The sequence below is a fragment of the Cladophialophora immunda genome (assembly GCF_000835495.1).
Source record: "Cladophialophora immunda strain CBS 83496 unplaced genomic scaffold supercont1.2, whole genome shotgun sequence".
NCBI classification, from domain to species: Eukaryota; Fungi; Ascomycota; class Eurotiomycetes; order Chaetothyriales; family Herpotrichiellaceae; genus Cladophialophora; species Cladophialophora immunda.
In genome coordinates, this window is record NW_015622542.1 from 1,113,575 (window position 1) to 1,137,510 (window position 23,936).

At 54.2% G+C, this 23,936-nt stretch overlaps 10 protein-coding genes across 10 annotated transcripts; 5 read left to right on the top strand and 5 right to left on the bottom strand.

Annotated features, from left to right (window-relative positions):
• Positions 1 to 685: 685 nt before the first annotated feature.
• On the bottom strand, positions 686 to 3,571 carry PV07_02732 (uncharacterized protein). The gene has a single exon (XM_016389363.1). The coding sequence runs from the start codon at positions 3,499 to 3,501 to the stop codon at positions 1,033 to 1,035; it is 2,469 nt and encodes an 822-aa protein (XP_016251265.1). The 5' UTR covers positions 3,502 to 3,571; the 3' UTR covers positions 686 to 1,032.
• Positions 3,572 to 3,828: 257 nt separating this feature from the next.
• Positions 3,829 to 5,334, top strand: PV07_02733 (uncharacterized protein; the record flags this gene model as incomplete). The annotated part of the gene is made up of 1 exon (XM_016389364.1): positions 3,829 to 5,334. The coding sequence occupies one exon, from the start codon at positions 3,829 to 3,831 to the stop codon at positions 5,332 to 5,334; it is 1,506 nt and encodes a 501-aa protein (XP_016251266.1).
• Positions 5,335 to 5,526: 192 nt separating this feature from the next.
• Positions 5,527 to 6,465, top strand: PV07_02734 (uncharacterized protein; the record flags this gene model as incomplete). Its single annotated transcript, XM_016389365.1, has 1 exon — positions 5,527 to 6,465. One exon carries the CDS (start codon positions 5,527 to 5,529, stop codon positions 6,463 to 6,465), a length of 939 nt encoding a protein of 312 aa, XP_016251267.1.
• Positions 6,466 to 6,957: 492 nt separating this feature from the next.
• On the top strand, positions 6,958 to 8,955 carry PV07_02735 (uncharacterized protein). The gene is made up of 2 exons (XM_016389366.1): positions 6,958 to 7,105; positions 7,195 to 8,955. The coding sequence occupies exons 1-2, from the start codon at positions 7,063 to 7,065 to the stop codon at positions 8,772 to 8,774; spliced, it is 1,623 nt and encodes a 540-aa protein (XP_016251268.1). The 5' UTR covers positions 6,958 to 7,062; the 3' UTR covers positions 8,775 to 8,955.
• A 130-nt stretch (positions 8,956 to 9,085) lies between these two features.
• On the top strand, positions 9,086 to 10,535 carry PV07_02736 (uncharacterized protein). Its single transcript, XM_016389367.1, has one exon. The coding sequence runs from the start codon at positions 9,123 to 9,125 to the stop codon at positions 10,272 to 10,274; it is 1,152 nt and encodes a 383-aa protein (XP_016251269.1). The 5' UTR covers positions 9,086 to 9,122; the 3' UTR covers positions 10,275 to 10,535.
• On the bottom strand, positions 10,346 to 11,492 carry PV07_02737 (V-type ATPase, G subunit). The gene is made up of 6 exons (XM_016389368.1): positions 11,337 to 11,492; positions 11,248 to 11,286; positions 11,161 to 11,194; positions 11,094 to 11,102; positions 10,926 to 11,026; positions 10,346 to 10,863 (listed from the first exon to the last, which is right to left on the bottom strand). Exons 1-6 carry the CDS (start codon positions 11,337 to 11,339, stop codon positions 10,690 to 10,692), a joined length of 360 nt encoding a protein of 119 aa, XP_016251270.1. The 5' UTR covers positions 11,340 to 11,492; the 3' UTR covers positions 10,346 to 10,689.
• An 86-nt stretch (positions 11,493 to 11,578) lies between these two features.
• PV07_02738 (uncharacterized protein) lies at positions 11,579 to 12,701 on the top strand. Its single transcript, XM_016389369.1, has 2 exons — positions 11,579 to 11,718; positions 11,819 to 12,701. The coding sequence occupies exons 1-2, from the start codon at positions 11,623 to 11,625 to the stop codon at positions 11,957 to 11,959; spliced, it is 237 nt and encodes a 78-aa protein (XP_016251271.1). The 5' UTR covers positions 11,579 to 11,622; the 3' UTR covers positions 11,960 to 12,701.
• PV07_02739 (uncharacterized protein) lies at positions 12,543 to 15,692 on the bottom strand. Its single transcript, XM_016389370.1, has 2 exons — positions 15,506 to 15,692; positions 12,543 to 15,453 (listed from the first exon to the last, which is right to left on the bottom strand). Exons 1-2 carry the CDS (start codon positions 15,546 to 15,548, stop codon positions 12,734 to 12,736), a joined length of 2,763 nt encoding a protein of 920 aa, XP_016251272.1. The 5' UTR covers positions 15,549 to 15,692; the 3' UTR covers positions 12,543 to 12,733.
• Positions 15,693 to 15,845: 153 nt separating this feature from the next.
• Positions 15,846 to 20,154, bottom strand: PV07_02740 (uncharacterized protein). Its single transcript, XM_016389371.1, has one exon. The coding sequence runs from the start codon at positions 20,034 to 20,036 to the stop codon at positions 15,981 to 15,983; it is 4,056 nt and encodes a 1,351-aa protein (XP_016251273.1). The 5' UTR covers positions 20,037 to 20,154; the 3' UTR covers positions 15,846 to 15,980.
• A 142-nt stretch (positions 20,155 to 20,296) lies between these two features.
• On the bottom strand, positions 20,297 to 22,595 carry PV07_02741 (uncharacterized protein). Its single transcript, XM_016389372.1, has 4 exons — positions 22,310 to 22,595; positions 22,097 to 22,222; positions 21,721 to 21,984; positions 20,297 to 21,665 (listed from the first exon to the last, which is right to left on the bottom strand). Exons 1-4 carry the CDS (start codon positions 22,406 to 22,408, stop codon positions 20,511 to 20,513), a joined length of 1,644 nt encoding a protein of 547 aa, XP_016251274.1. The 5' UTR covers positions 22,409 to 22,595; the 3' UTR covers positions 20,297 to 20,510.
• Positions 22,596 to 23,936: the final 1,341 nt, after the last annotated feature.

A 23,936-nucleotide genomic window follows, 5' to 3' on the forward strand; every position in this document is an offset into this window, starting at 1 on the left:
TTTGGCCAACAGCCACCTGCGACGTGAGTCAGCCAGGATGAGGCGAGGACGGAGCAGCGAAGCGATCCCAACCTGACCCCAGAGACGGTGACGGAACAAAGTCGCCGGAGTTGGAGAAAATCGTGCATTTGAGGGAGGAGATTGAGTTGCTTGCTTCGTGCCCTTCACACGAGTTCAAGCTGGTCTCTTTGGAGACATCACATCGTTGTTGAACGCCGTCGGGTGTTCGATCAAGACATGACCTGCAAACACACAGACCGATCCTGTATGGGCACATTGCTAACAGACCTGCAGTCACACTGACCAGAGCAAACCCCGAGTCCTGCCTCACTGATCATTGCCGCGCCTGGACTCTCGCACACGAGGCGAATGTGCGTTCCGAATTCAAAACTTGCTGTTCTCTAGGCTGGAAGAAGGTGGAACAAAGACTTGACAAGCCATTGTCGGTGCCTGATACATATTTGTTGAGGTCGCTATGGAACCGGTACTTCAATTTGCGAAGCTGTCGTGGGTCATGTTGGAGGGGTTGTTATCAACCCATCGACAGCCTCTCGGAACCGCGTCAAGGTGGAAACGTCAAGTGATGAGCCAACCATAAGCATTGCTCGGCCTGGCACAAGTTTCCTCGAGCATAGCATCTGACATGGGATTTGAACAAGCCGACGTCAGTATACACCAGGCGGTCGCTGTATCGAAGCGAGACTTGACGAGGCTCCATGCCGACCGCAATATCACCTAAGCTTCAATTGAATACACCTCTGTCTGACGAAGCGAAGGAATTCTAGCGGCTGGCCTGCCACAATCTTACAATGTTTTCAACAGAGAACGGGTCGATTGAACTTTGCGACGGCCCCGATGAAGAAACTGAGCCCGCTGGACACTACGGCCGTGGAAGAGAACGCCGATAGTAGTTCAACCACAAGGCCAACTTTTTCATTCCGTTCGTCGATCATAGAAGTTATGCAGGAGTATGTTTAGGAAAGAGACTTGGGCTCATAGATAGTACCACATGTTTGACAATTTCATGGATGGTTATTTGCCCAAAACCTCTTTCTCGAGTTGTTGCAGAGCCGCCTCGTATCTCTTTCTGAGGTCTACTCCCTCAACGCTCAAATTCAGCTTCGAAATCTTGGTCTGCCTATTGATCGAAACGCCGTCGTTCCCTGTTCCCGACATTGTGTGCTTGGCTTTGCCTCCGATCTCACGCCAAAACCAGGCTGCTTCCCTATGTTCAACGAATGTCCACGCATGGCCGACTCTGCCAGCCCGGGCAGTTCGGCCTACGCGATGCACATAGGTCAAAGGACTGTTTGGCACATCGTAGGAGACGACATGTTCGAGACCTGGCACATCCAGCCCACGAGAGGCGCGGTCTGTGGCAATCAAGATTGATATCTTGGACCTGCGGAAAGATGCCAATGCCCGTCGTGATGAGGCAGACGAGGCAGTGCTGCGCGTCAGGGTCGAAATTCGAGAAGCGAAAAGAGGGTCGATGATACATAATAACCGACAGAGTCTGGTAGCTGACGCGGTCGAGCGGGTAAAAACCAAAGCTCGGGGTCCCGCTGTCGTCCCTTGACTCTCTGAGACCTTCTTCGCGGCGAGGCTGGTAGCCGTCAACCTTCCCCGCGAGCCTGATTGAGCATCCGTAGCCGACCCACGCTCGTCTTCTGAAGATGTCAGGGATTCTGAGCTAGATTCTGAGGACGAAGTGGACTCGGATTCCACATCTGGTTCCAGTGAAGAACGTCCAATGCTGTGGTCCGGCTTCAAGGACGTAGGAGGCAGTGCGATATGACTGTGAAGAAGCTCCAGAAGATATAACGGCTTTTCGGCACCATTAGTGACAGGAACCACGGCCTCTTTGAGGGTCTCTGGCAGATAGACAACTTCACTGTCTTTTTGCGGCTGCTCATCAAGCCGTTCTGGCAGGACGTCGACTCCGGCTGCTCTTGCGTTTTCTTGAGTACCACCGAGCACGATCAGCTTCGGGTTCCATAATCCCAGACTATTGAGCTTCGATAGATCTCGGGTCATGGTTGCAGAAAGCAGCATCTTGGTGACATTTCGTCTTGGGAGTGCCATCCTCATGTGGCGGAGAATCTGATCCCTTCCCGAGGTTGCCGTCCGTGACTCTAAGGCTGGTTTGACGGCAGCAATCCACTCCTGATAGCTTTCATTGAGCAATCGGTCTGCTTCATCCACAACGAGCCACTTCACATCGTCAAGAGTGAAGCCTAAGGTAGACTTGAGATGATCGACTAATCGACCGGGCGTCGTAATCAGCACGTCTACCTTGGACCTATAGCGTGTGACATAGCCCATCGCCTCCATCGGGTCCGTATCTTTCGCATTTTGAGCCAGCCTTGATAGCGAAAAGTCGGCCCAGTCGATGGGACGCTGTTGCCACCGCTCGTATTCCTCTGGATCGTAGATCTTTTCTTCCTTCATCAGCAGATCTCGCTCTTCGGTGAGAGATTTACTCCCCACGGCGGTTGCAAACTTGATAGAAGTTCCTGCCGCACAAGCATCGCACAGATCCCGTACCTGCTTCACAAGCTCTCGTGTGGGGACAACAATGACAGCCCTGAGCTTTGTACCTGGGATATCCTTCAAATCGGCCACAATGGGTAAAACGTAGGAGAGCGTTTTACCAGAGCCCGTAGCAGCCGATACGCAAAGGTCGCCGGAGTGATGAGAGGGACCATCAAGGATTAATGGTAGTACTGAGGCTTGTATTGGTAATGCATGTCGCAGTCCCAGTCTTCTTAAATTGTCTAACAACGGCTCCCGGATTCCGAGTGATCCGAAAGTCGAGGTCGAATCCAACGGGACAATCAATGGATTCTCTTGCCAAGGTGGAAGGATAGAGTAGTTTGGTTTCTCTGAAACTACATCTATCTGCTCTGGTTGAGGTATGGGTTCAAGACCATGAAGTTCTGCGGGCGGTTCGTCCGAGGCTGTGTCGATCATGGTTTCCACCTGATCCTGTTGCCTTACCTTTGCATACTTCGTGAGCAGTGCGGTGTGCTTCTGTGCGTGTGCTGCGACTTGTCCCTCCTCTTCCTGTTCACCCGTCGTCCCTCGCTTCTCCTTCTTTCTCTTCTTCTTTGTCATGTTGTCGCGTTCTCGTTGATTCCCATCTCCCAAGTCGGAATTCTCGTGTTGCAGTGCATTCGAGGTCTTTGATTTAACTGTAACTGAGGGAGTCTCAGACCCTGCAGCCTCCGTAACGCGATATTTGTCCAAGATTCCCTTCCCCGTTACAAATGAGGAGTCTTCAGCGGTCACGGCGGCTGTCTTTGCAACAGGAAGGGGAGAGGTGTCAATGGGCCGATCTGGTGTCTTTGAAGTCTTCAGCTTCTTGCGTCTCTTCTCCTGGATCGGCGCATCTCGGTCTCGCTTGCGCTTGTCCCCGCTGGACTTAGGTTTCTCGGTGATGTCTGCGAGGCCATCGGTCTTTGTCGTAGAGGGCACGTAGCGCGAATAGAAGCCAGACATGTGGCTGCACGACTGGGGCTAGAAAAGCTGTTGTGCGAGGACAGGCAGACTGTGTTCGACTGTGGTGCGGGCTTGGGCCTCACAGATGAGTTTGTGGTTGTCGAAAAAAGTCTCACAATTTCGCCGGCAGAATTTCCTCACCGCCTTCGGGCTGGTGTTGACCGAGTTGGCCCCTTTTCCTCCATCTTGCGGCTCTCGATTGCTGACCATCTTCCCAGTGACACTATCTATAGGACGCAATCGTGGTCATTGATGGCTCCGACGTTGTGTGTGGCATGTTTTCCTCGACGCCCCAGTGACATCAGATGAGACAAGGGTCTGGCCACGATGCCTTACAACATTGCCATGGTCAGCGACAACTTCTTCCCCCAGCCCGGCGGAGTGGAAAGCCATATGTATCAGCTGTCTACCAAGCTGATCGATCGTGGGCACAAGGTTGTGGTGATCACGCACGCGTACAAAGGCCGCACCGGCATCCACTACCTGACAAATGGACTGAAGGTCTACCATGTTCCCTTTCTAGTCATCTACCGAGAGACAACCATGCCCACGGTCTTCTCGTTCTTTCCCATCTTCCGCAATATCGTCATCAGGGAGGAAATCCAGATTGTTCATGGCCATGCGAGCCTGAGCAGCTTTTGCCACGAGGCTATTCTTCACGCTCGAACAATGGGTCTGCGCACCGTCTTTACCGATCACTCACTCTTTGGATTCGCAGACGCTGCCTCCATCTTAACGAACAAACTACTGAAGTTTACCCTGAGCGATGTCGACCATGTCATCTGTGTGAGCCACACATGCAAGGAAAATACCGTTCTTCGAGCGTCTCTCGACCCGTTGATGGTTTCCGTGATACCTAATGCCGTGGTTGCCGAGAACTTTCAACCCAAGTCATACGTGCCCAAGTCAGACAACGATCCCGGCTACATGAGGCCCCGGCCACTTCCCCAGCGCCTTGGCCCTGGAGACACGATAGTGATTGTGGTCATTTCCCGACTCTTCTACAACAAGGGAACCGACCTTTTGATTGCAGCAATCCCACGAATCCTTGCCGCGCATCCCAATGTCCGCTTCATCATCGCCGGCTCAGGGCCGAAAGCCATCGATCTGGAGCAGATGCTCGAACGGCGCATGCTTCAAGACAAAGTGGAGCTGCTGGGGCCCGTCCGCCATGAGGAAGTCCGTGATGTGATGGTCAAAGGGCATATCTACCTACATCCAAGCTTGACCGAGGCCTTTGGGACGGTCATTGTGGAAGCCGCGAGTTGTGGGTTGTACGTGGTTTGTACCCGAGTCGGAGGCATACCTGAGGTGCTTCCGGCACACATGACAACCTTTGCTAAGCCTGAGGAGGACGATCTGGTGGTGGCGACTGGAAAGGCTATTGCTGCTTTGCGCTCGGGCAAGGTAAAGACTGAACGATTCCACGACCAGGTCAAGATGATGTATTCTTGGACCGACGTTGCGCAAAGAACCGAACGGGTGTATGACGGCATCACGGGCGCAATTACCGAACAAGAATTTTACGGTCAACATGCTAACGCCCCCTGGAGCGCCTCCCGTGTTCGGGGATACGCACTGATTGATCGATTGAAACGATACTATGGATGCGGTATATGGGCTGGGAAGCTATTCTGCCTCTGCGTTATCATCGACTATCTGATATTCCTGTTCCTGGAGATCTGGGCCCCCCGATCGCGCATCGACGTAGCGCGATCTTGGCCACGGAAGCCCTTCATCAATGATAAGAACAAGCCCGTGGAGAACGGCACATATCGTCGACGAGGTACAGATGTTATGGACCGACGGAATGGTAGTCTTGTCATGCGATGAAATGACAAACTGGACGCCCTGGAACCTCGGATCGGAAATGCCCCCGTGCTTGATGCCCCGCTAGCTAAGCCGACGTTCACAACTTGCAATGGAGCTCTCCACAAAGAAATGAATCTTCCTGAAATCGACCGTTCAAAGCAGATGGCAGACCTCATTAAACACTCAACCCACCAATAAGAGAGACCCTGCACCATGACCTGGCCAGCCTTGCCAAATCGCGCTGCTTATTTGGCCATCAGGAACGGAAAGCGTCGAAATGCTCTGTCTCTAGCCGTCCTACGTGATCTGCGTGACCAATTGCACGCATACAACAGATCACCCATTGACGGCCAAGTGAGAATACTTCCCCCGTTCAAACCGGGCATCCTCGACGAGTTAGAAGTGGCCGCAAAGGACGAAAATTCCGAAGCTGCAAGAGAACATGGATGGCTTCTTGACATCGAACGGTGGCAGGAGCATCGACGGGGACTCCCCAATGTTATCGTCTTACGCACCGAGGGACCTGTGTTTTCATCGGGCCACGACTTGGGCGAGCTACGAAGACTAAGCCATGATGAAGTAAAGGAGACGTTCGCCCTCTGCGCCGAAGTCATGTCGTTAATCAGACGCTCTCCAGCCCCGGTGATCGGGTTTATCCAAGGCCTGGCGACTGCTGCCGGGGCCCAGCTTGCTCTGACGACGGATCTCCCAATGGCGTGCGCTTCAACTCAATTCCGCCTGCCCGGAGCATCCTTAGGGCTGCCTTGCACATCTCCATCCACAGCCGTTTCGCGCAGACTGGGGCATGCATTTACCTACCGGATGCTAGCTTTGGCCGAGCCAGTCCGGGCCGACCAGCTCCCAGGAGGGGCAGTTGAGGTGTTTCCAGATGAGGCAGCTCTGGAGATGCGGGTGGCCCAAATAGTTAGTCAGTTATCAGAGAAGACGGCCGCGCAGCCACAGGCGTTGGGCAAATGGGGATATTGGACACAGCTGGGTCTCTCCGGGGCCGCCTCCGCATCCGGCGGTGATGGATATGAGGATGCAGTGGCATGGACTGGCAGGCTCATGGCTCTCCATGCGAGATCTGCGGATGCCAGGGAAGGCATCAATGCCTTTTTTGAAAAGAGGCCGGCTGTGTGGAAGCTCTAAGTATCCACAATGCCGGGGGTCTCTCTGCGCCAGTGTCTCATGAGATGATACTGGGAGTTGATTGAACGGCAGAGTGTCTTCTCCTGGCATCGTGATACCAGCCTCATCGGCTGTGTTAAATGAAAGGACGATTTTGAAGTGATTACGAAGTGCGGAATCTTCAACAGCGCGAGGTCTCGAACCTCGCGCACCAGTAGCATACCTGGGAATAGTTAAGCCTGCCTACCTGCGTATCTGCCTAGCTACCCACGCTGCATGTGCGTAGCGAGCTGCTGCGAACCTAGCGGGCCCTGCCGGCCTTTGGGGGCGAACTCGTTACTACTCGTAGGTACTCGGGCGACCGCACCAGCCTAGTGAGCCTCACCAGCCAAATCCAATTGGGGCGGCAAGGCCCCCGTTGGTGCTGTCCCTGCTTCACCCACAGCCAACCCACAGTCAACCCGCCCGGTCAGAATTTCGCCCGTTTCTCCCGCTGGAATCAACCGAAGTGCCCCTCCTCCACGATCATCACCAAAGGAGGGCAAAAAAAAGTAATCTCTACACATTTCCCATTATCCCTAGGACAATGCCAGAATCCTCAAGGGGACGAGATTTTCAATGGCTCATGGCGAGCCCCAAAAGGTCGACACCGTCATTGTCGGTATGTGCTTTTCACCCAGCTTCAGTGCCCTCGACGAGTCAGATAGACGAGATACAAGACTGACCATGGACCTCTCGCGGGCTTCCCAGGAAACGGCCCCTCCGCCTTGATTCTCTCGTACATCCTCCATGGGCATATCCCTTACTACGATAAGTCCAGTCCACATCCCGATGCCATCCTCCATGAGAAGCTGCTCGGGTTGGACCACGATCTGCTTGATATCGACTTCGACTACTTGACGGAGCACTTCGCCGGCTCACGGTTTTCTTACTCAACGCAGGCCCTGCCCGTCAATGTTTTGCTCGACACATTAGTGAGACCTCTGGGGGAAACAGACGACGCGGAGAAAAAGACATGTGTCAGGTGGGCATACGAGCCTTCGCGAGCTGTCACCCATACGGTCATTGGACAAGCCCACAGCGCGGGCGGACAATGGGTAGAGAACCCTGTCCGCGCAAGCTGGGACATTGGAACGCTCAGTTATGCGGGGATGATTTCGCTTCCGGGCTACGGTTTCGATGAACACTACCAAAGGCGAAATGGTCGGCCTATGCCCGTCTATCTCAGGCCATCCCGACATGCAGTGGCCGACTATCTCGCCGACTATCCCTACCGTGTGGGTATCGCCGACTCCATCCGTAATGGAGAGCATGCCGGAGGGATTGCTCGTCGTGGCGATGGTTTCTATGTCGCGTCGCATAATATCCTGTGTAAGAATCTTGTCCTTGCCTCTGGAATCTTCAGCGAGCTCATCCAACCACGACCTCTGCTCCGTCCACTCGTCGAACTTCTTGCCAAACAGATGGGACCGTCTCCGAACCCGCTTCTCGTCATTGGCTCCGGCTTCAGCGCTGCCGATGTCATTATTTCGAGCCCGCCCAACCAAAAGATCATTCACATTTACAAATGGGCACCGTCGACATCACCCTCCCCGTTACGTGCTTGCCACCAGCAAGCTTATCCCGAATATGCAGGTGTGTACCGGCGGATGAAACTGGCCGCCAACTCGTCCCTCAAGCTCAAGGACAAGCGGCCGAGATATCGTCGCGTCATGACCGACTTCGACTTGAGTCGCGATTGGAATACAACGTATGAGGGATTCCCGAACACTGAAGTCATTGGTGTTCAAATCACCGACGACGGATCAGCAGCCACCGTCACTTTGCAAAATGCAAGCAAGAACGAACCACCATTTCAGCGCCAGGTCAGTGGTCTGGAGTATGTGGTTGGAAGACGGGGTTCGCTGGATTATCTCTCAACCGCCCTTCTGCGGGAAGTGATGCCCAAGGAAGCTGACGCACAACCAGCTGCCGGTGCTGCTGTGATATCAGCGCAGACACTGCGCGAAAAGGCCAATGAAGATCTCGAGCTTGCGCCACATGTTTTCATCACTGGTAGTCTGACAGGTGACTCCTTGATTCGCTTTGCGTACGGTGGATGTGCGTATGCCGCAGGGAGGATAATGCGGGCCGACTCTCAGAATGGTAACAATAAAGATGAGTTGAGCAAGCCGAGGAGCAACGGGGCGGTCAAGGTGTGTTTAGGCCAGTACCAAACGCCGACCTCCTCGCCAAAGATTCCTGCTATGAATGGCCTGGACGGGCATGAGTCGAGTCCTGTGAGCTTAGCGGAAAGGACTCATATGTCGCTGGATAGACGCAAAGAATGATAGAGCTTGGGACAAGACAGATACCTGGCCCCACCCGGGCAGGCCTCGCGTGATATCTTTCGCTTCTTTGTACATAGATTTTTGAAGGCGAGAGTAGACCAATTTGCTTTCTTCTCGGTTGTCTGAGCCGTGGGTGCAAGCTGGCCCTCTGTTGTTATTTTTCGACAGCTTGCTTCACGAGGCTGAGGAACAAAAAGCCTCTCGGCGAGGCTTCGGACACCGCATCCGAAGCTAATGACGCAAACTCGAATCCTCCTTCGATGACTTCCGCACTCGCCAACGGAACTCCCTTTACCGTTCAGCATACTAAGGGATCGGCGTGGTTTTTTTTTTTGAGGAGACGGTAGCATGCCATGGAGGGCCTTGCGCCTGCATGCTAGAAACCTATCGCAATGGAGTCGACCACGCCTCCTAGACGTCGCCCCCCGACGTCCAGCCGGTCGGCGTGTCCAAGTGCGACGTGAATCGACATCCACCAAGCAATCATTATCGACCGACTCCTCCGACGCCAGCACCCAAGGCCGGCGCCAACACGATGATCAGCAAAGCAGTAACGTCCCGTCCTACGACCCGGACAGCTCCAGCTCACTCGCCGACGTCGGCCGGCTCATCGTCAGCGACTACGCGCATCTTCGTGCCCACTACATGACGCCCAAGTATCCGATCGTCCTGGCCCACGGCCTGATGGGGTTCGACGAACTCCGGCTCGCGGGGGATCTGTTGCCCGGGATCAGCTACTGGCGCGGGATCAAGGAGGCGTTCCAGGCGCGGGGGATCCAGTGCATCACGACGACGGTGCCCCGGACGGCCTCGATCCGCGAGCGCGCCGAGGTGCTGATGGACCAGATCGCGCAGAGGGTATCCGAGGCGGCCAAGGGGGAGGAGGGGCGTGGCGGCGGCGGCGGCGGCAGCGGCAGGGAGGTCAACATCATCGCGCACAGCATGGGCGGGCTGGACGCGCGATACATGATCTCGCGCCTGTGCCCGCCGCCGTCGCTGTTCCGGGTGCGGTCGCTGACCACGGTCGCCACGCCGCACCGGGGCAGCTCCGCGGCCGACATGCTGATGCGCGACATCGGCCCGGACCTGCTGCCGCGCATCTACCAGCTGCTGGCGCGCATGGGCGTCGACTCGGCCGCCTTCGCCCAGCTGACCACCGCGTACGTCACGCAGCGCTTCAACCCGCGCACCCCCAACGACCCGGCCGTCAGGTACTTCTCCTACGGCGCCAGCGCCACCCCGCACCTGTTCTCCATGTTCCGCCTGTCGCACGACCTCATGGACGTGCTCGAGGGCCCCAACGACGGCCTCGTCAGCGTCCGCAGCGCCAAGTGGGGGGAGTACAAGGGCACCCTGGCCGGCGTGACGCACCTGGATCTGATCAACTGGACCAACCGCCTCAAGAAGATGGCGAGCCGACTGGGCCTGGTGGAGGAGAAATTCAACGCCGTGGCCTTTTACTTGGCCGTTGCAGAGGAGCTGGCGAAGGAAGGGTTTTGAAAGGGACCGGGAGGGAGAGTAACAGAGTGAAGAGGGAACATGGCGAAATCTGTACTTTTAGGCTGGGGTGGGGATAAACGGAATCGAACATATGTATTCATACGGCGTGCATCTCAACATGGGTCAGTGAGCGGGAAGACCAACATGACAAGGCTCGAGCCGGGAATCACGAAAGGCTACTAGAAAAGCAGCGACATATGATGTCCTCCTTAGGGCGGATAGTCCTTTCGGGACCAAGTTGAATCAACATGCTGTATAGCATACCCTCCTGGGCAATGTCTATGTTCGTAGACGATACGACTCCAGTTGCGCCAACCGTTGTGTAGAAGCCCGCCCTTCCTCCAGAACAACCGGAGTCTGGACCCGCTCTCATGTCGCAACGTTAAACCCTGCAGTTCCTCCTGTGACCCGTATCTCAGTCCTCCCTGGAGATCTTATCTGGCACTTCAGGTTGAGGAGACATGACCGTTTTGATCAGGTCTTCGACAACCTTCGCTCCAGCCTTCTTCCCAGCCTGATCGATTTCCTTCACTTTGGCATCTGCGTCCTTGTTTGCATCGTCTTCGGCTTTCTTGTTCCCGCTTGATTGCTGCGCACTTTGGTAAGCTTTCTCGACCCTGGATAGCGGGCCACCATGGTACAACAACGCACCTCGGACTCGAACTTTTTGAACTCCTCCTCCTTCTTCTTTCTGTATTCCTCAATCTCCTTCTGAGCTTCCGTTTTGGCGTCCTTTACTCTCTTTGTTCGATCTGGCAAAAAGCGATTTAGACCGATCCAGGTCAGGACATTTGGGGGGGGAGAGCAGTCGAAGCTTACATTCTCTGGCTTCAGGAATTCGTTAGCATGGTAACTTGGACGTAGTGAGATATGGGGGGTAGCATACCTTTCTGGACAATCTTTTGGGCTTCCTTCTCTGCCTGCCCAGCATTTTAGAATCTCTGCGTTCTGCTCAAGCTCTCTCTCGACTTACGTCTAGCAGGGTCTGAATGCCCGCTGAGTTTTGGGCAGACTGGATTGGCATTAGCATAAACGTAACGCCGCAGGCGGACAGAGACGTACCATTTTTCTATTGACGAAGGGGGGACGCTGGTATAAGAAGGAGGAGGAGGAGGAACAACGGATATGAGGTGAGAGTAGGAGTGCTCAGGTGAATCGGAGTTGCGCAGAGAAGTTATCTTGGATGGTGTACCTGCCCAAAGTATGGGTGTTTCCTACGATGATGCGCCCGCCGAGCTGTCTCGAAGCTGCGGAGCTCCCCTTCCCCAATTCCAGCCCGCTTAAACATTTTGTTCTCTTCTTTCATTGCTTTCTCTCCAGAGACATCGCCTCAGTCCGTTCAACTACAATGTCTACAGCCTCGAAGATCACCCTCCTCAGCACTATTCTGGGCACCGCCGGCGTAGTCGCCTTTGTCCACTGGGCCCAGACCGCCGAACAGGCTGTATGTACTTTCTCCTCATTCGTCCCCAGTTCCGATCCAGTGTCTGATGGACTATTGCGCATGTGTGAATGTCGACGCTGACTCTTCCCTTCTTCTGCAGGCCATGCACGCCGGCGTCGTTAGGGACATGGAACAGCAACGCATCAAGAGAGAAAGGCAGGCCGACTTTGACATGCAGAGACAGCTGGAGGAGGAATATAAGAAGGTGCAGACTGTGCACGACAGTACTAGTGGTGCTTGACGACGTGCTACTCCTCTGGATTCTCCTCAATGGACCAGCGACGAAGCTCCTAGTCACCCGCCTCGAGTACTCCGGGTCTGGAATGCGAGCTGAGCGACCGAGAGTCGAACCCGCCACGACGACACTGCCACAATTTCACTGTACTCATCAGTGTTGACGGCAGGGACAACCTCGACCTCAAGGTGCAATAATGGTCCGACAGTCACATTGCATCTGCGATCACACACTCGTCTCCTTACACCATGGCTCACTGCTCTGTCAGCCTTGTTTGAGGCGTGGAATGGGTTCGAGTCTGATTTCCTCCGGCGTGAGAAACGAGGTACAGCGGAAGCACTTGAGAATGGGAAACACCTCGCTTCTATTGGAAGCGTCAACCACACGTGCCTGAAGGTTTCCATGTCGACGCACAGAATGATGTGCGCATTTGGATGAAGCTCTGTATCAAAGGGTCGGTCAATTCAGGCATTGCCAGAGCCCCGGCAGTTTGGATTGTATCCTTTGCACAGCGATGCATACTTGCCGACAGACAGCCAGAATTGGAGAGCAGAAAAGCTCCGGTATTTTCTTTCACAGTCGTGATGAAGCAGCCGGAGCCAGTTGTCGGAGTCAATATATCTCAACTCAAGCTAAAAACAAGCTCGTAGAGTATGTTATGTACCTGATTTACATAGCCTCTAAAGGTCTTAACTTGCTCAGGAGGGGCCCGAGGAGAAGAATTCTTAAAACATCATCTTATACCCCGTTACCATGATACAATAGACACATTTCAACGTCTCAATGCCCGATCCCGCCAGCAACCCAATTATTCCAATCCAGATCCCCCGGCGGCGGGAACATGCCTCTGTCCTGGCCATCTCCGTCAGGCTGGCCTGGAATCGGTGGCTGCTGCTGCTGCGGTTGCGGTTGCTGAGGAGCGGGCCCCTGCGCGAAGCCCTGAGTTTGATCCCGGTTCTGGGCTTGACGTCTCTCCTCCTCCAAGACCCTCTGCCTGGCCTGGCGGGCGTAGACCAGCAGGGCCAAGGCGCCGGCGAGGGCGATGATGATGAGGCTCTCGACGAGGCCGTCGTCGAACTCGTCCCACTCGTCAGCGCCGTAGACGTCGCCTTCGACTCTACCCTGCCCGCCAACTCCTCCTCCGCCGCCCTGCTGCCCATGCGCGTGCGCGGGTCGGTGATCGGCGTACTCGGCGTTGCCGCCACCGGGGGCCATGCCCGGGTCGGCGTAGCCCAGAAGCTCGTCGTCGCCGTCGCGCTCCCTCGCCAGAGCCTCCGCCTCGCGCGCGTCCATCTCCTCTGCCGCGTCCAGGAATCTGTTCACCCACTCGATCCATGTCTTGGGCCGCCTCTGTTCCTCGTCCCCTTCCTCGTCCTTGATGCCGTTGACCTTGCCGCCGCTCACGCCGTTCCACCAGCTTCGCAGTCGCAATTTCGCCAGGGCGAGAGTCACAGGCAAATATGCCTCCTGGTTCATCTCCAGCGCGAGGTCGTAGTAGCGCTTGGCCATGTGGAAATCCTGCGTGACGCTGCCGATGCCGTTTTCATGCATCCACCCGAGGTTCCAGAGGGCTTGCGCCGAGTGGTGGGTCTCGGCGGCCGTGGTATAGCATGTCGTTGCTTTCTCCAGGTTGGTCTTTGCCTCAGCATTGTCTTCGGTCGGGAAAAGCGTGAGCGCTGCGTTGGTGGGCGACGAGAGGGAGAGGTAATAGTCGCCCATTTTGATCAAGGAGTCGACGTTGGCTTGTTTGGCGGAGCGGGTGAAGTATGCGAGAGCCAGGAGCTGATCGTTAAGCAGCTTGCTCTTCTTTGAGCTCGGCTTGATTGTCGAGACGAGAGGAATACCAAGGTTTGGCAGCGATATCACCGACGTCTTGTGATCGAGCAAGTACGCCACGTTGGCTTGGGCATTCTCATAGCCCTGCTCCGCGGCCATAACGGAAGCAATATATGCTCGTTCAAAGTCCCCTCTCTCATACGCCGAGTTTGCTTCCACAAAAGAGGAATGCAAGACTTCTGCCCTTTCGGCGACCACCTTATAGTAGGCAGCTGCCAGGCCGCAGTTCCGCTCACGGCCGACTCCTTGGTTGGTGAGCTCGGCAAGATAGTAGAACGACTCCATCACGCCCGCGCCCGCAGCGAGTTCGAAGTAACGCCCGGCGGTCTCAATGTCCCCTTGGTCCAAGAACAGCACTCCCAGCGCCGACTGTGCCAAGGGGAGAGACTGTTCCGCGGCGGCCTTTAAGTATGAGCCAGCACGCGCCCCATTCTGGGACACACCCAAGCCATCGCGGTACATCAGGCCCATGTGATATTGCGCGAAGGAATCGCCCAGGGCAATGCCTCGTTTGAACCAAGTTTGAGCCTTTTCAAAGTTTTGTTCCATCCCCTCGCCGCGGAGGAGCATGCGCCCAATATAGGCCGCCGCTTTTCCTGCGACGCGCTCGATCCCCTTTGGTGCTTTTGGGGACACCTTGCCGTCCTTGGTCCAGTAGACCCGCGCGACTTTCATGAATTGACGCTGCGCTTTGCGGAAATTGCACTTGTAGCCCCGGGGGGCTTCGTAGTAGTGCTTGCCCAGTGTGATAATGGCGTTGAGGTCACCTTGTCGTTCTTTCGTGTCGAGGTAGTCGAGGACATAGTCGATGTGTGCTGCGGTGACGCCATCTCGAGGAGCGTTGGGGCCTGAGGAGCTCACACTCGCGCCTTCGCCGTATATGCCTCCGTCGACTTCCACCCAGCGGTATGAGTTACGGACAAAGGAGTGGCCGCCCGGCGGACCGGATTGCCAATACGACATGGCCTTGTCGGCGACTCTTTTATAGTAAGACACAGCCTTGTCGCAGCTTCTGGAACACCCAATGCCGGCATGATATCTGTACGCCAGCGTCATTTCCGACTTGATGTTCTCTTGTTCCGCGGCAAATGTGTGGTATAGGAGGGCCTTTGCCTGGTCTCTCTCCAAACCGCCAATTCCCGTGCCGTACATCAATCCCAACATGTATTGCGCCGTGGAATTGCCGTCCAGGTCAGCCAGCCGGTGGTACCAGTATTTGGCTCTCTCGAGGTCGCGCGGGTGTGAGAAGTTGCCGTAGAAATTCATCTCGGCCAGCAGGAAAATGGCGTCTGGGTCGTCGAAAGAGGCCGCCGCTTTGAGGGAATCCACGCCCTTCTTCAAGTCTCCCTTGACCTTCGGAGCATTGCTGTCCTCCCGCGTAGGTGTATTCATGAACAGCGCGCGGAAGATTATCCTCGTATAGTGCCACACGGTTCCCAGGAGACCAGTAGGTTGAGCTGGAGTCACGCTGTCCTTCCATGTTGGTTCAAAGTCGCGCAACACCGACCATATCTCGTGAACTATGTCATTTCCACCCTGCGCCCAGTAGTTTTGTTTCTCTTGCTGGCTTCGAGGTGAATCAAGCTCAGAGTCCACGAGTTCGGCTCTGACGGTCGTCGAGGTTTGACAAGCAGGAACGAGGATCGCGAAAGCGATGGCCAAGTCTGTAGACGATAATTAGTCCGGGGGTCAGACTTCAGTACGCGCATGACTTACAGAGGAGGATCGTGAAGACCCCATTACGTCTCTGGGCCATCATGGCAGGGTGTATGCAAGCGTTACCGACGACACATTATGAAACCACAGAGCAACTACAAGCGACAGCCTCAGAGGGAGACAGCTGGTTATGTCCTTGCAGAATCCGGGCCAATTTGATGGCAAAAAGAGATCGCGTGAAGAAGCCAGACTGTCGCGAAGCATTCGGGAGCGCAGCGGCGCGATGACGCCGATCTCAGCCTTGCAGCCTTGCGGCCTCCTTCGTCCAACCGGCAAGGCTGCCAGATCCGCAAGAATCAGGAGGGCAGAGGAGTTATCAACACATTATCATTACCATTACCTTACATGAAGTGGTTCCGCTGGTAATGTTTTCATAAGTGGCTATGTCCTAAGACTATTCATGGCTTTACAGCATACGGAACATGGCCCATCCCAGCTGCACTCGGCTTCTCTCTTTTATGCACATCAGTCAGTATTAGTCTCTAACCTTCTTCGATGTGAGCAATCTTCTGGTCCCAATCCCGCCATCCTGCTTGCCGGTTCTCGTACTCGTGTTCCAACCCAAGCCGTTGATTTCAGACTTAGTCTTCTTCCGGGCGTAAATCGGATCACTATCATCGTCCATATTTATGATAGGGCTTTTTTGGTCGCTCAAGAAAGTCAGGTCAACCACAGGTGATCCTGAAGGAATCTGAGACAGCCTTGGCTCCCTCTGACTTTGTGGCTGCTTAATGTCGGTCTGACTTGAATCCCCAAGATCAGGACCACTCGATAAAGCTGCCCTTCCTGTCTTTTTCGTGGCATTGCGGAGAGATTTCCTGGCTGGGGCTGGAGGAGATACTTTCTTGCGGTAATTTTGATTGGACACAAGCTCAATCAGAGAAGGCAGGTCGCTGTCATCATCACTGATCCCTGAGTCATGGTACGAGGAGTCTTGACCATCGTACCCAACTTCTCCTAAAAAAGAACCACTGTCTGCATTTTCTTCGTCGTCTCCCTCTGTGTTTTGAGAAGGTATCGAAGTCTTTTGTGATTGAGACTCTGACACCTCGGACTTTATTGAGTCAGGCACGTCCTCTGGATGACCCGGGTGTTCATTTCCGAGGTTGTTAGAATCTAATTCACTTTTCTTCTCAACTGACCCCTCGATTGAAGCTTGCTTCTGGCCAGAAGCAATGGAGGATAGGTCAAGAACCGGAGTTAGTGAGCACTTCTGTGCATCTTGATGTGAGCTGCTATTGGTGGTGCGCGTAGGTTCCGAAGAATTGATATCTATTTGAGAGATATGAGGATAGTCAACAGTTTCCTGGGTCGGCATGTGTGGCGACGACGTTGGAGAGACCTGAGAGCTCCCTGTGGCGTCGGTGACATTAGGTCCTGCATGGTAAGTGGCATGTGCATCCACGTCCGACGAAGTTGTCACACCCGGAAAAGCCAAATCGACATTAGGTGATCTTGGACGAAATCTGTGAGGATATTGTCCTTGCGACTGAGTTAATGCATCGCCGGGGCTAGGGGCTGCTTGTTCGCTTGTAGCAGGGCTGGGTATAGGCTCCAGTAATTCCCCATCTAGAGCTGAGTTGAAGCCAGCCTCCTTGATTATCCCGTTGATCTCCTCCTTGCGAGGGGTATCGATCATTTGCACAGCTGCACTTGGCTTTTCTGCTTCCTTCACCTGGATATTTTGGTCGGCTGACTCCGGGATGACAGCGAATTGGTCGTCGCTCGGCAACATGGGTGCTTCGCCCCCTCTTGGAACACTGACATGGCTACTATCGGGAACTTGGATCACAGAGGGTTTGACAAGTTTCGCAGAAATCATATCTGAGATCGAAACCTCGCGACGACCGTCATCAACTCCTTCATCGGCATCTTCGTTGGTCAGCTCGAACTTTCCGTAGACTCTTTCGCCTGTTTGTGGATCGGTTTTGCCTTTGGAATCTGCGGCCATTGAACTCTTCGTCAGGTGAAGGTGCACAGTACCGTCTTCATCCACATGCGACACTTGACCAATTCTGTATTGAGACACTTCTGGCTGATAATTTGTCGAGGCATCCACGTGCAATTCTTTGTAGGCAACGGTTGCTCCTGGCAAGATCATTGCCTGCTCAAGCTCTGGAAGAACGTCAATATCCTCCCAAGTCGGCATAACCTCTGAATTCCCGTCAGCGGTTGACACAGCTTCGTTAGCTGAAACTTGAGCGGAGACGTCATCGTACTCTAGAGTTGAGACATTGGGTTCAAAGGACGCTCCGCCTTTCTCGCGAGGCTGGTCATGTCTGCTCTGATAGTATTGGCTTTGATCACGTAGCTTCCGCTTGTTTTTAGCTGGCTTTGCCCACCCCTGCTCAAACGGAAATGGTGGTGGCGGCAAGGACTTCCCAGGCTCTTCACATTCGACTGCCGCTACAATCAATTTGTTCTTCCATGAATCGTCGTCGTTCTCCACAGCTGGTAGGCGCTGGGGAGATTCCAAAGTACGGCCGTCACCACGCCCTTTTTGATTTATTGGTTGCCGACTGTTTTGCGACAACTTCTCCCTCAAAGCCTGCCTCTCTTCGGCGTTCTTGGGCGCTCTCAATCCAAGGGATCCGAAGACAAGACGACGAGTACTAGCCACGTCGAGTCTAGCTCTCTTTGGAGCCGACTCCATGGCCATTGCAGGTTCAATCTGTGCCGTCCCAAGTGCCTTGAGATCAGCGGATACAGGCTCGGCTGGAGCCTCGTTTGTGATTGCTGCTTCTGCATCATTCGAAGGGCTCTCATTCTCTTTCTCGACCTCATTCACATTTGATTCGGCCGTTGTGTCTTCACCAGCTTTCACATCTTGGACATCTTCTTGGATTGGGCCGTCAGCTCGTTCTTCGACGAGCACCGTATGTTGCGCTGCCATCTCCTGTTGTTGTATGGTCTCGTACTTTGCCAGTTCGTCAAAGCCTGCATTCTCAGGTAGCAGCCCTTGCTTCTTCAGTTCATTTAGCCGCTTCCTTTTTTTAGCCCTGTCATTGTTATAGCGCGTCCGATTTGTTCCCTGGAAAGGAACGCCTACCGATGGCTTTGGCGGCCTTGCTGGAGCTGGGTTCGCCTGGGAGACTGTTGTTGATGGGAATGCTGTCGAAGTCGTTGCCTTAGATATGAAAGCTTTCTCTGCCTTCGTCTCTTCCCCATCTGATTCGGAATCGGATTCGGATTCGGATTCAGATTCCGTAGAGGTTGTAGATCCTGACGAGCTGCTTTCCACAGAATCAGACTCGGATTCTGAGGTGGAGGAGCTATCACTGTCACTCTCATCTTTCTGCAGATCAAAACTCGATGACATGTCGTCAACATCATCCCCGTCATCTCTGATGAGGTTCAAAGCTCGCTTCTTGGCTTGCTGCATGGCAATATCTTCCATCATACTATCAGCATCAGAGTCGGAAGATGTGACATCGGAGCTCGAGATCACATCTGAATCGTCGGAGTCATCGACATCGTCATCATCCTCGACAACGTTTCTGGCAGGCTTTTCGGCTTGTCGATTTGCGATCTCCCTCATCATGCTGTCCGCGCTTTCGTCCCCATCGTCCCCCCACTCGGCCCTACCGCCCTCTTGACTATTGGGCCAGCCATCGACTTTGGCAGGCGAGCCATGTGGGGGAGAGGAGAACCCTTCAAATGTCTCATTTTCGTGCTCTTCGCCATCATCGCCGACGTCTCGTTTTCTCTTCAGCTTTCTGTCGAGGACTTGTAATGCAATAGACATGTTGGCAGCTTGTTCAATCTCGGCGGCCTCTTCAAGCAAGTGCTTAAGCTCTGACGAGAGATGCTCGTCTTCATCTCCGCCATTCAGCTCGACTTCGCCTTCTGAGTCGGCATCAGCATCATCGAATTCTTCTCTGATGGTGATTTGAAATCGTGCCTCGTCAGTATCAGGATCGCTTTCATCGACATAGTCGCCATCGTCTTCGTCGTCATCCTCCTCTTCTTCTTGATTCGCAAACGGCACCAAAGCATCCATGTAATTGTCCTCCTCAGCAGCAACGGGGAGAATGCGCTTAGCATCATCCCCGGCCGTATCATCGGCATCCTCGTCAAAGAGAATCCTCCTCCTCTTTCTAGGTGGAATGACAATACCCGGCCTTGCAGTCTTCTTCAGCCACTGTTTTCCGAATGCCACACCATCAATCAAATGTCTGCCGTCGCCGGTGATCTGATGGCGTCCACCTAGCCTCCTGATCCTTAGATCCTCACTGCTCAGCGCCCTAATCACCACCTCATCATCTTCTCTCAACACATTGTGCAAGGGTTGGTAATGCAAGCACTCGTAGGTCAAGTGTTGGTCCGCAGTGGCAGCGACTTCGACAACGTAGTCTTCCAGGCCCCATTCGCCGTCCGCAGACTCGAGAGGAACGAGGTCATTAACGTCGGCGAGGAGATCGGCGACCGTAGCTGCGCGGGACTTGGTATGTGAGGCGGGGCCGCTGCCTGTCGTGTGGATGATGGTGACAGGCGGGAGAGAGTGGCGTTGGATGAGGATTTGGAGCCGCATCTTCTGTGTCGGCAGGTGCAAAGATTACACGCGCCCAGCGCCGACGAGAGGGTTAAAACCAAGAAAAGACAAGAAAAAGCAGAACATCTCTGCGATTTGGGAACAAGCTCGTCCTCACATGGGCAGGCAGATTCAGTTGAGGTAGATTCGGCGCTGCTCCGCCAAGCCGCACCGCGATTGAACGATTAGCGCGACGAGGCTGAGAATATTGCCATGAGCCTATGGTAATGGAAGTTAAGCTGATTTATTATTACAGTAGCATAAGATCACCTCTGCGCGAGACAAAACAGTTATGAATTGAACCAGAAATGTACTTCATTAGATGGCGCTAATATCGAGACGCTCACATATCCCATGTCTTGAAGTTTCCGTTACTCCCGCTTCCACCACAGAGCCTCCATGTTATACACTAACATACTTTTCCCTCCCGGACCTTGCAAATTATAAAATCCGCTCTAGAACAGGTATTTCGGTTCAAGGAGCGGTGACGATGAACGGGGATCTCCCGAACGCGGTAGGCGGTGACTCGGGTGGCGTTGGCTGGACCTCCCTGAAGGATATTTGGACGCTCATCCCGGCCAATTTACTCTCCATCTCGGCCAGTCTGCGCTCGAGCTCCTTGATCTTCTGTTCCATTGCGCTGACATCGGCTGTCTCCTTTGTAACGGGCGGTGTAACAGACCTCACCTCGGCAAGCGGCTGAACTGGAGCTGGTGCTGGTGCTGGTGCTGGGATGACTGTCTCCTGTGTCGTGGGAGCAGCCAAGGGTGCCGGGATAACGCCATTCGTCTGTGTCTCGCCCTTGAGGTCTGCAAGGAATTTCATGGCTTCTTTCCTTACATCATATCCAAAGAAGAACTGGCAGATCGGAGGGCTGTGCGGCATAGATCCCGTGGGTGGCAGAGGGCCAGAGTAGTATTTTCGGATTTCGGCCTCTTGCTTTGCATAGTTGGCTGCTGCTTGAGGTCCGGGAACGACAGGGTCTGTCAGAATCTGTGTCGCTGAAACTCGGGGTAGGCGGAAGGCTTCGAACTGGGCCAAACGTTGGAGCAGTTTCTGTGACGGAGCAGAGGTAACGTCTCCGCTGGCTGGGACGTCGGCGAGGAAAAGCTCGAGAGCGGCAGCATCTTCGATGGAGGATGAAACACCCTGAGCATGAGTCAGGAGCATAGGGTGGCAGGCATCGCCAATCAAGACAGCCTTGCCCTTGGTCATCTTGCTCAAGGGATCTCGCTTCATCTGGGTGTAGACCTTGACCTCGGGTGACTTCAAAAAGACCTTTTTCACAGCTGGGTGGAAACCATCAAGAACTTTCTCCAAGTCCTCGTGGGTGGCGGGGAAGTTCCAGTCTTCAATCACCACATCGTCCTCACTGGTTGCATGCTGACCGAGTCTCCGGTGCACAGCTAAGACATTGAGAATTTCGTTGTTTCTGCAAGGATAGGTGACAGCCATAACACCCTTGGACGGCAAGGCGGGGGCCCAGAACCCAGGCGGCTGGTTCTCGAACAGGAACTTGGTCTCCTCGTCCGCGAGGATCTCCTTCATGGGAATGAGGCATCGATATGCTGTCTGGCCGCTCCTCTTCATGGGGACTTCCTTGCCGGTGATCTTGGCGTTTAAGCGATCCTGGTAACAAGTCAGTGAATGTATCGCGATATAGTTGGTCATGAGTAATGCTAACATGCTGGCCATCAGCGATAATAACAAGATCTTTTTGCACTCTCGTGCCATCCTTCAATGATACAATCCCAGTCTCCGGGTCCACATCCATCACTTGGTTTCCCAGCCGGATGATCGCCCCAGCTTCCTCAGCTTGTTCCTTCAGGCGGCGATGCATGTCGACCCGGTGGTAGAAGAACCACTTATTGCCGTATAGTTGTTCCGCATTTGCGAAGTTCAATGTTGGGGCCATTGGTTCCAGTGTGTCACCTTTTGGTCGACGAACCTGGATGCGTCTGTCAGCTGACAACCTCTACTAGTGGCGGGCGAGGATCCCAGTTGTAGAGATAGAGTAATCATATCTCCTGGGACGTAGATCCCCAATCAATCCTCCTTACCTGGATATTCTCGATCCCTCCAGCTTTGATGGGGTCAAATCCCCAATGCTCCAGAACCCGAGTACCGTTTGGCGGAATAGAGACGGCGGCGCCATTTTCGTTCTTGAAATGAGAGCGCTCAAAGATCTAAGTGCAAAAGAGTCAGTGTTTTCTGATCGTAGAATCTGGACTAAAGTACGAAGAGGTGGTCTTTTGGAGATGGGCTTGACCTACCTCAACGTCATGGCCGATTTTTCTCAAAGCAATAGCGGCACTCAGTCCAGCAACACCGGCGCCACAAATTCCGACTTGTAAAACACCTGGAGCTGCCATGTTGAAGACTATGAGAGGTGAGGATGATTCGGCTCGCTTCGAGTTTGGTTCTTGTAGAAACACGATCTAGGAACGAGTGGAGGATAGAAAAGCACAATCAGGCTGGGGCGACCAGAGAATTTGAATGCGGCGGCTCAGCAAAGTTGGAAACCAAAAAACTCCAACCATGCTGGCCTGAAAGTTTACTTATTATATTATCTCGTGCAGACCACCCACCTCGCCCGCCGTACGATAGGTGTACAGGGTTAAGGAGACCAAGCGAAGTGGTTTCTCCTGCTAGTGGCTTCGACACTGGGCATCCGTGAAGAGGGTGTGGATGAGATAGCGACCAGGCAAGGTGCAACGACCCCTGACACCTGCAGTCAGCCATCTTGTTCTAGCCCAAATCGTTCCACTGAGGATCGAGGAGTTGATTGACAATCGTCAGCGTCAGACTTTCAGGCCATCGATTCGCAGATTCTCGGATGTGTGACATTCGAGAGGCGCAAAAAGAACACCGGAAGAAGCCAACATGTGGAAAAAGCCAATGGCCAGAAACGGTTGGCCAGCAAAGCCACCCCAGCTTAGCGCTCGGGGCGCCCAGGTCGTTAACCACCCCCATGGTTTGCAGAGCCGAGACCGCAAGTCCGGGATGGTGGAACCTGAATAGCGATGGCCCATGGAAAAAGTTCCTCGATAGCTCTTCCCCAGGCAAGCCCATGCTGGCTGATGTGTGCATAGAGAACCGAGATGCATACAAGTATATGAACAGATAGAGAACCAGCATGTCTCTAGAACATCCGCAATGCAATGACATCTCCCGCGATAGAGATGCTGACTGTGGAAATGCTGGTAGCATGAGGAGGCACTCAGGGAGTCCTCGTACTCCCGTGGCTAGCAATCAAGCCACTTTGACCATGTCCTAGGCGAGGCGTCAGCTGGAGAAAGACAGGGGTGGTCCAGACTCCAGAGCCTTCAATAGGCCTTGGAAGTCGGGTTAGTTTGCGGATAAGGGACAATCTCCAATCTCCACGTGGTGTTTATTCGCCGTTTTGGGCAAGAAAAGAGGCGTTCACCCAGGGCGCGTCAGCTGCATCTGGAACCAGAGCTAATTTAACGGGCGCCAGGCGAGGGCTCAGGTCTCCCAGGAAGCCTCCAGGAGGCGAGGAGGCTCCTTAGGTACACCCAGCTGGGGCCCAGGGGCTAGTCCAGACCGTGCAAAATGAAATCCCACCAATTCGAGGGGTTGGGAACTCAAAAAGTGTCTCGCAAGTTGACTGCGGTTGCTTTCGTGACAAAGTTAGAGGGGGTATGGTGGCTTGAAACCTTTGTCGCCGGTAATGTCTTCGTCTCCAGCCTCCGTACGGTCCAGCGGGAGAAAACCACAATGTCAACAGTCCATCAAACACAGGCTGAGCGATCAATCCGGGGACAGGAGAGCATGCGCATGATGCTAAATGGTAGTGAGCCTCAATGCTCAATTTCAGGCCCTGGCACTGCCGACTGCCGAAACTGGGGAACCCGATGGCCGCCTGAGCAGGTTCAGGGG

Coding starts and splice junctions, on each gene's coding strand:
- PV07_02741 (XM_016389372.1), bottom strand. CDS start 22,408: ATGGCAGCTCCAGGTGTTTTACAAGTCGGAATTTGTGGCGCCGGTGTT. Junction 22,223..22,309: donor AAATCGGCCATGACGTTGAG/GTAGGTCAAGCC, acceptor TTTTGCACTTAG/ATCTTTGAGCGCTCTCATTT. Junction 21,666..21,720: donor TTATCGCTGATGGCCAGCAT/GTTAGCATTACT, acceptor ACTTGTTACCAG/GATCGCTTAAACGCCAAGAT.
- PV07_02740 (XM_016389371.1), bottom strand. CDS start 20,036: ATGCGGCTCCAAATCCTCATCCAACGCCACTCTCTCCCGCCTGTCACC.
- PV07_02739 (XM_016389370.1), bottom strand. CDS start 15,548: ATGATGGCCCAGAGACGTAATGGGGTCTTCACGATCCTCCTCT. Junction 15,454..15,505: donor GGTCTTCACGATCCTCCTCT/GTAAGTCATGCG, acceptor TATCGTCTACAG/ACTTGGCCATCGCTTTCGCG.
- PV07_02732 (XM_016389363.1), bottom strand. CDS start 3,501: ATGTCTGGCTTCTATTCGCGCTACGTGCCCTCTACGACAAAGACCGAT.
- PV07_02738 (XM_016389369.1), top strand. CDS start 11,623: ATGTCTACAGCCTCGAAGATCACCCTCCTCAGCACTATTCTGGGCACC. Junction 11,719..11,818: donor CCCAGACCGCCGAACAGGCT/GTATGTACTTTC, acceptor CTTCTTCTGCAG/GCCATGCACGCCGGCGTCGT.
- PV07_02736 (XM_016389367.1), top strand. CDS start 9,123: ATGCCATGGAGGGCCTTGCGCCTGCATGCTAGAAACCTATCGCAATGG.
- PV07_02735 (XM_016389366.1), top strand. CDS start 7,063: ATGGCTCATGGCGAGCCCCAAAAGGTCGACACCGTCATTGTCG. Junction 7,106..7,194: donor GGTCGACACCGTCATTGTCG/GTATGTGCTTTT, acceptor CGGGCTTCCCAG/GAAACGGCCCCTCCGCCTTG.
- PV07_02737 (XM_016389368.1), bottom strand. Junction 11,195..11,247: donor GCATTCAGACCCTGCTAGAC/GTAAGTCGAGAG, acceptor AATGCTGGGCAG/GCAGAGAAGGAAGCCCAAAA. Junction 10,864..10,925: donor TCAAAAAGTTCGAGTCCGAG/GTGCGTTGTTGT, acceptor CAAAGTGCGCAG/CAATCAAGCGGGAACAAGAA.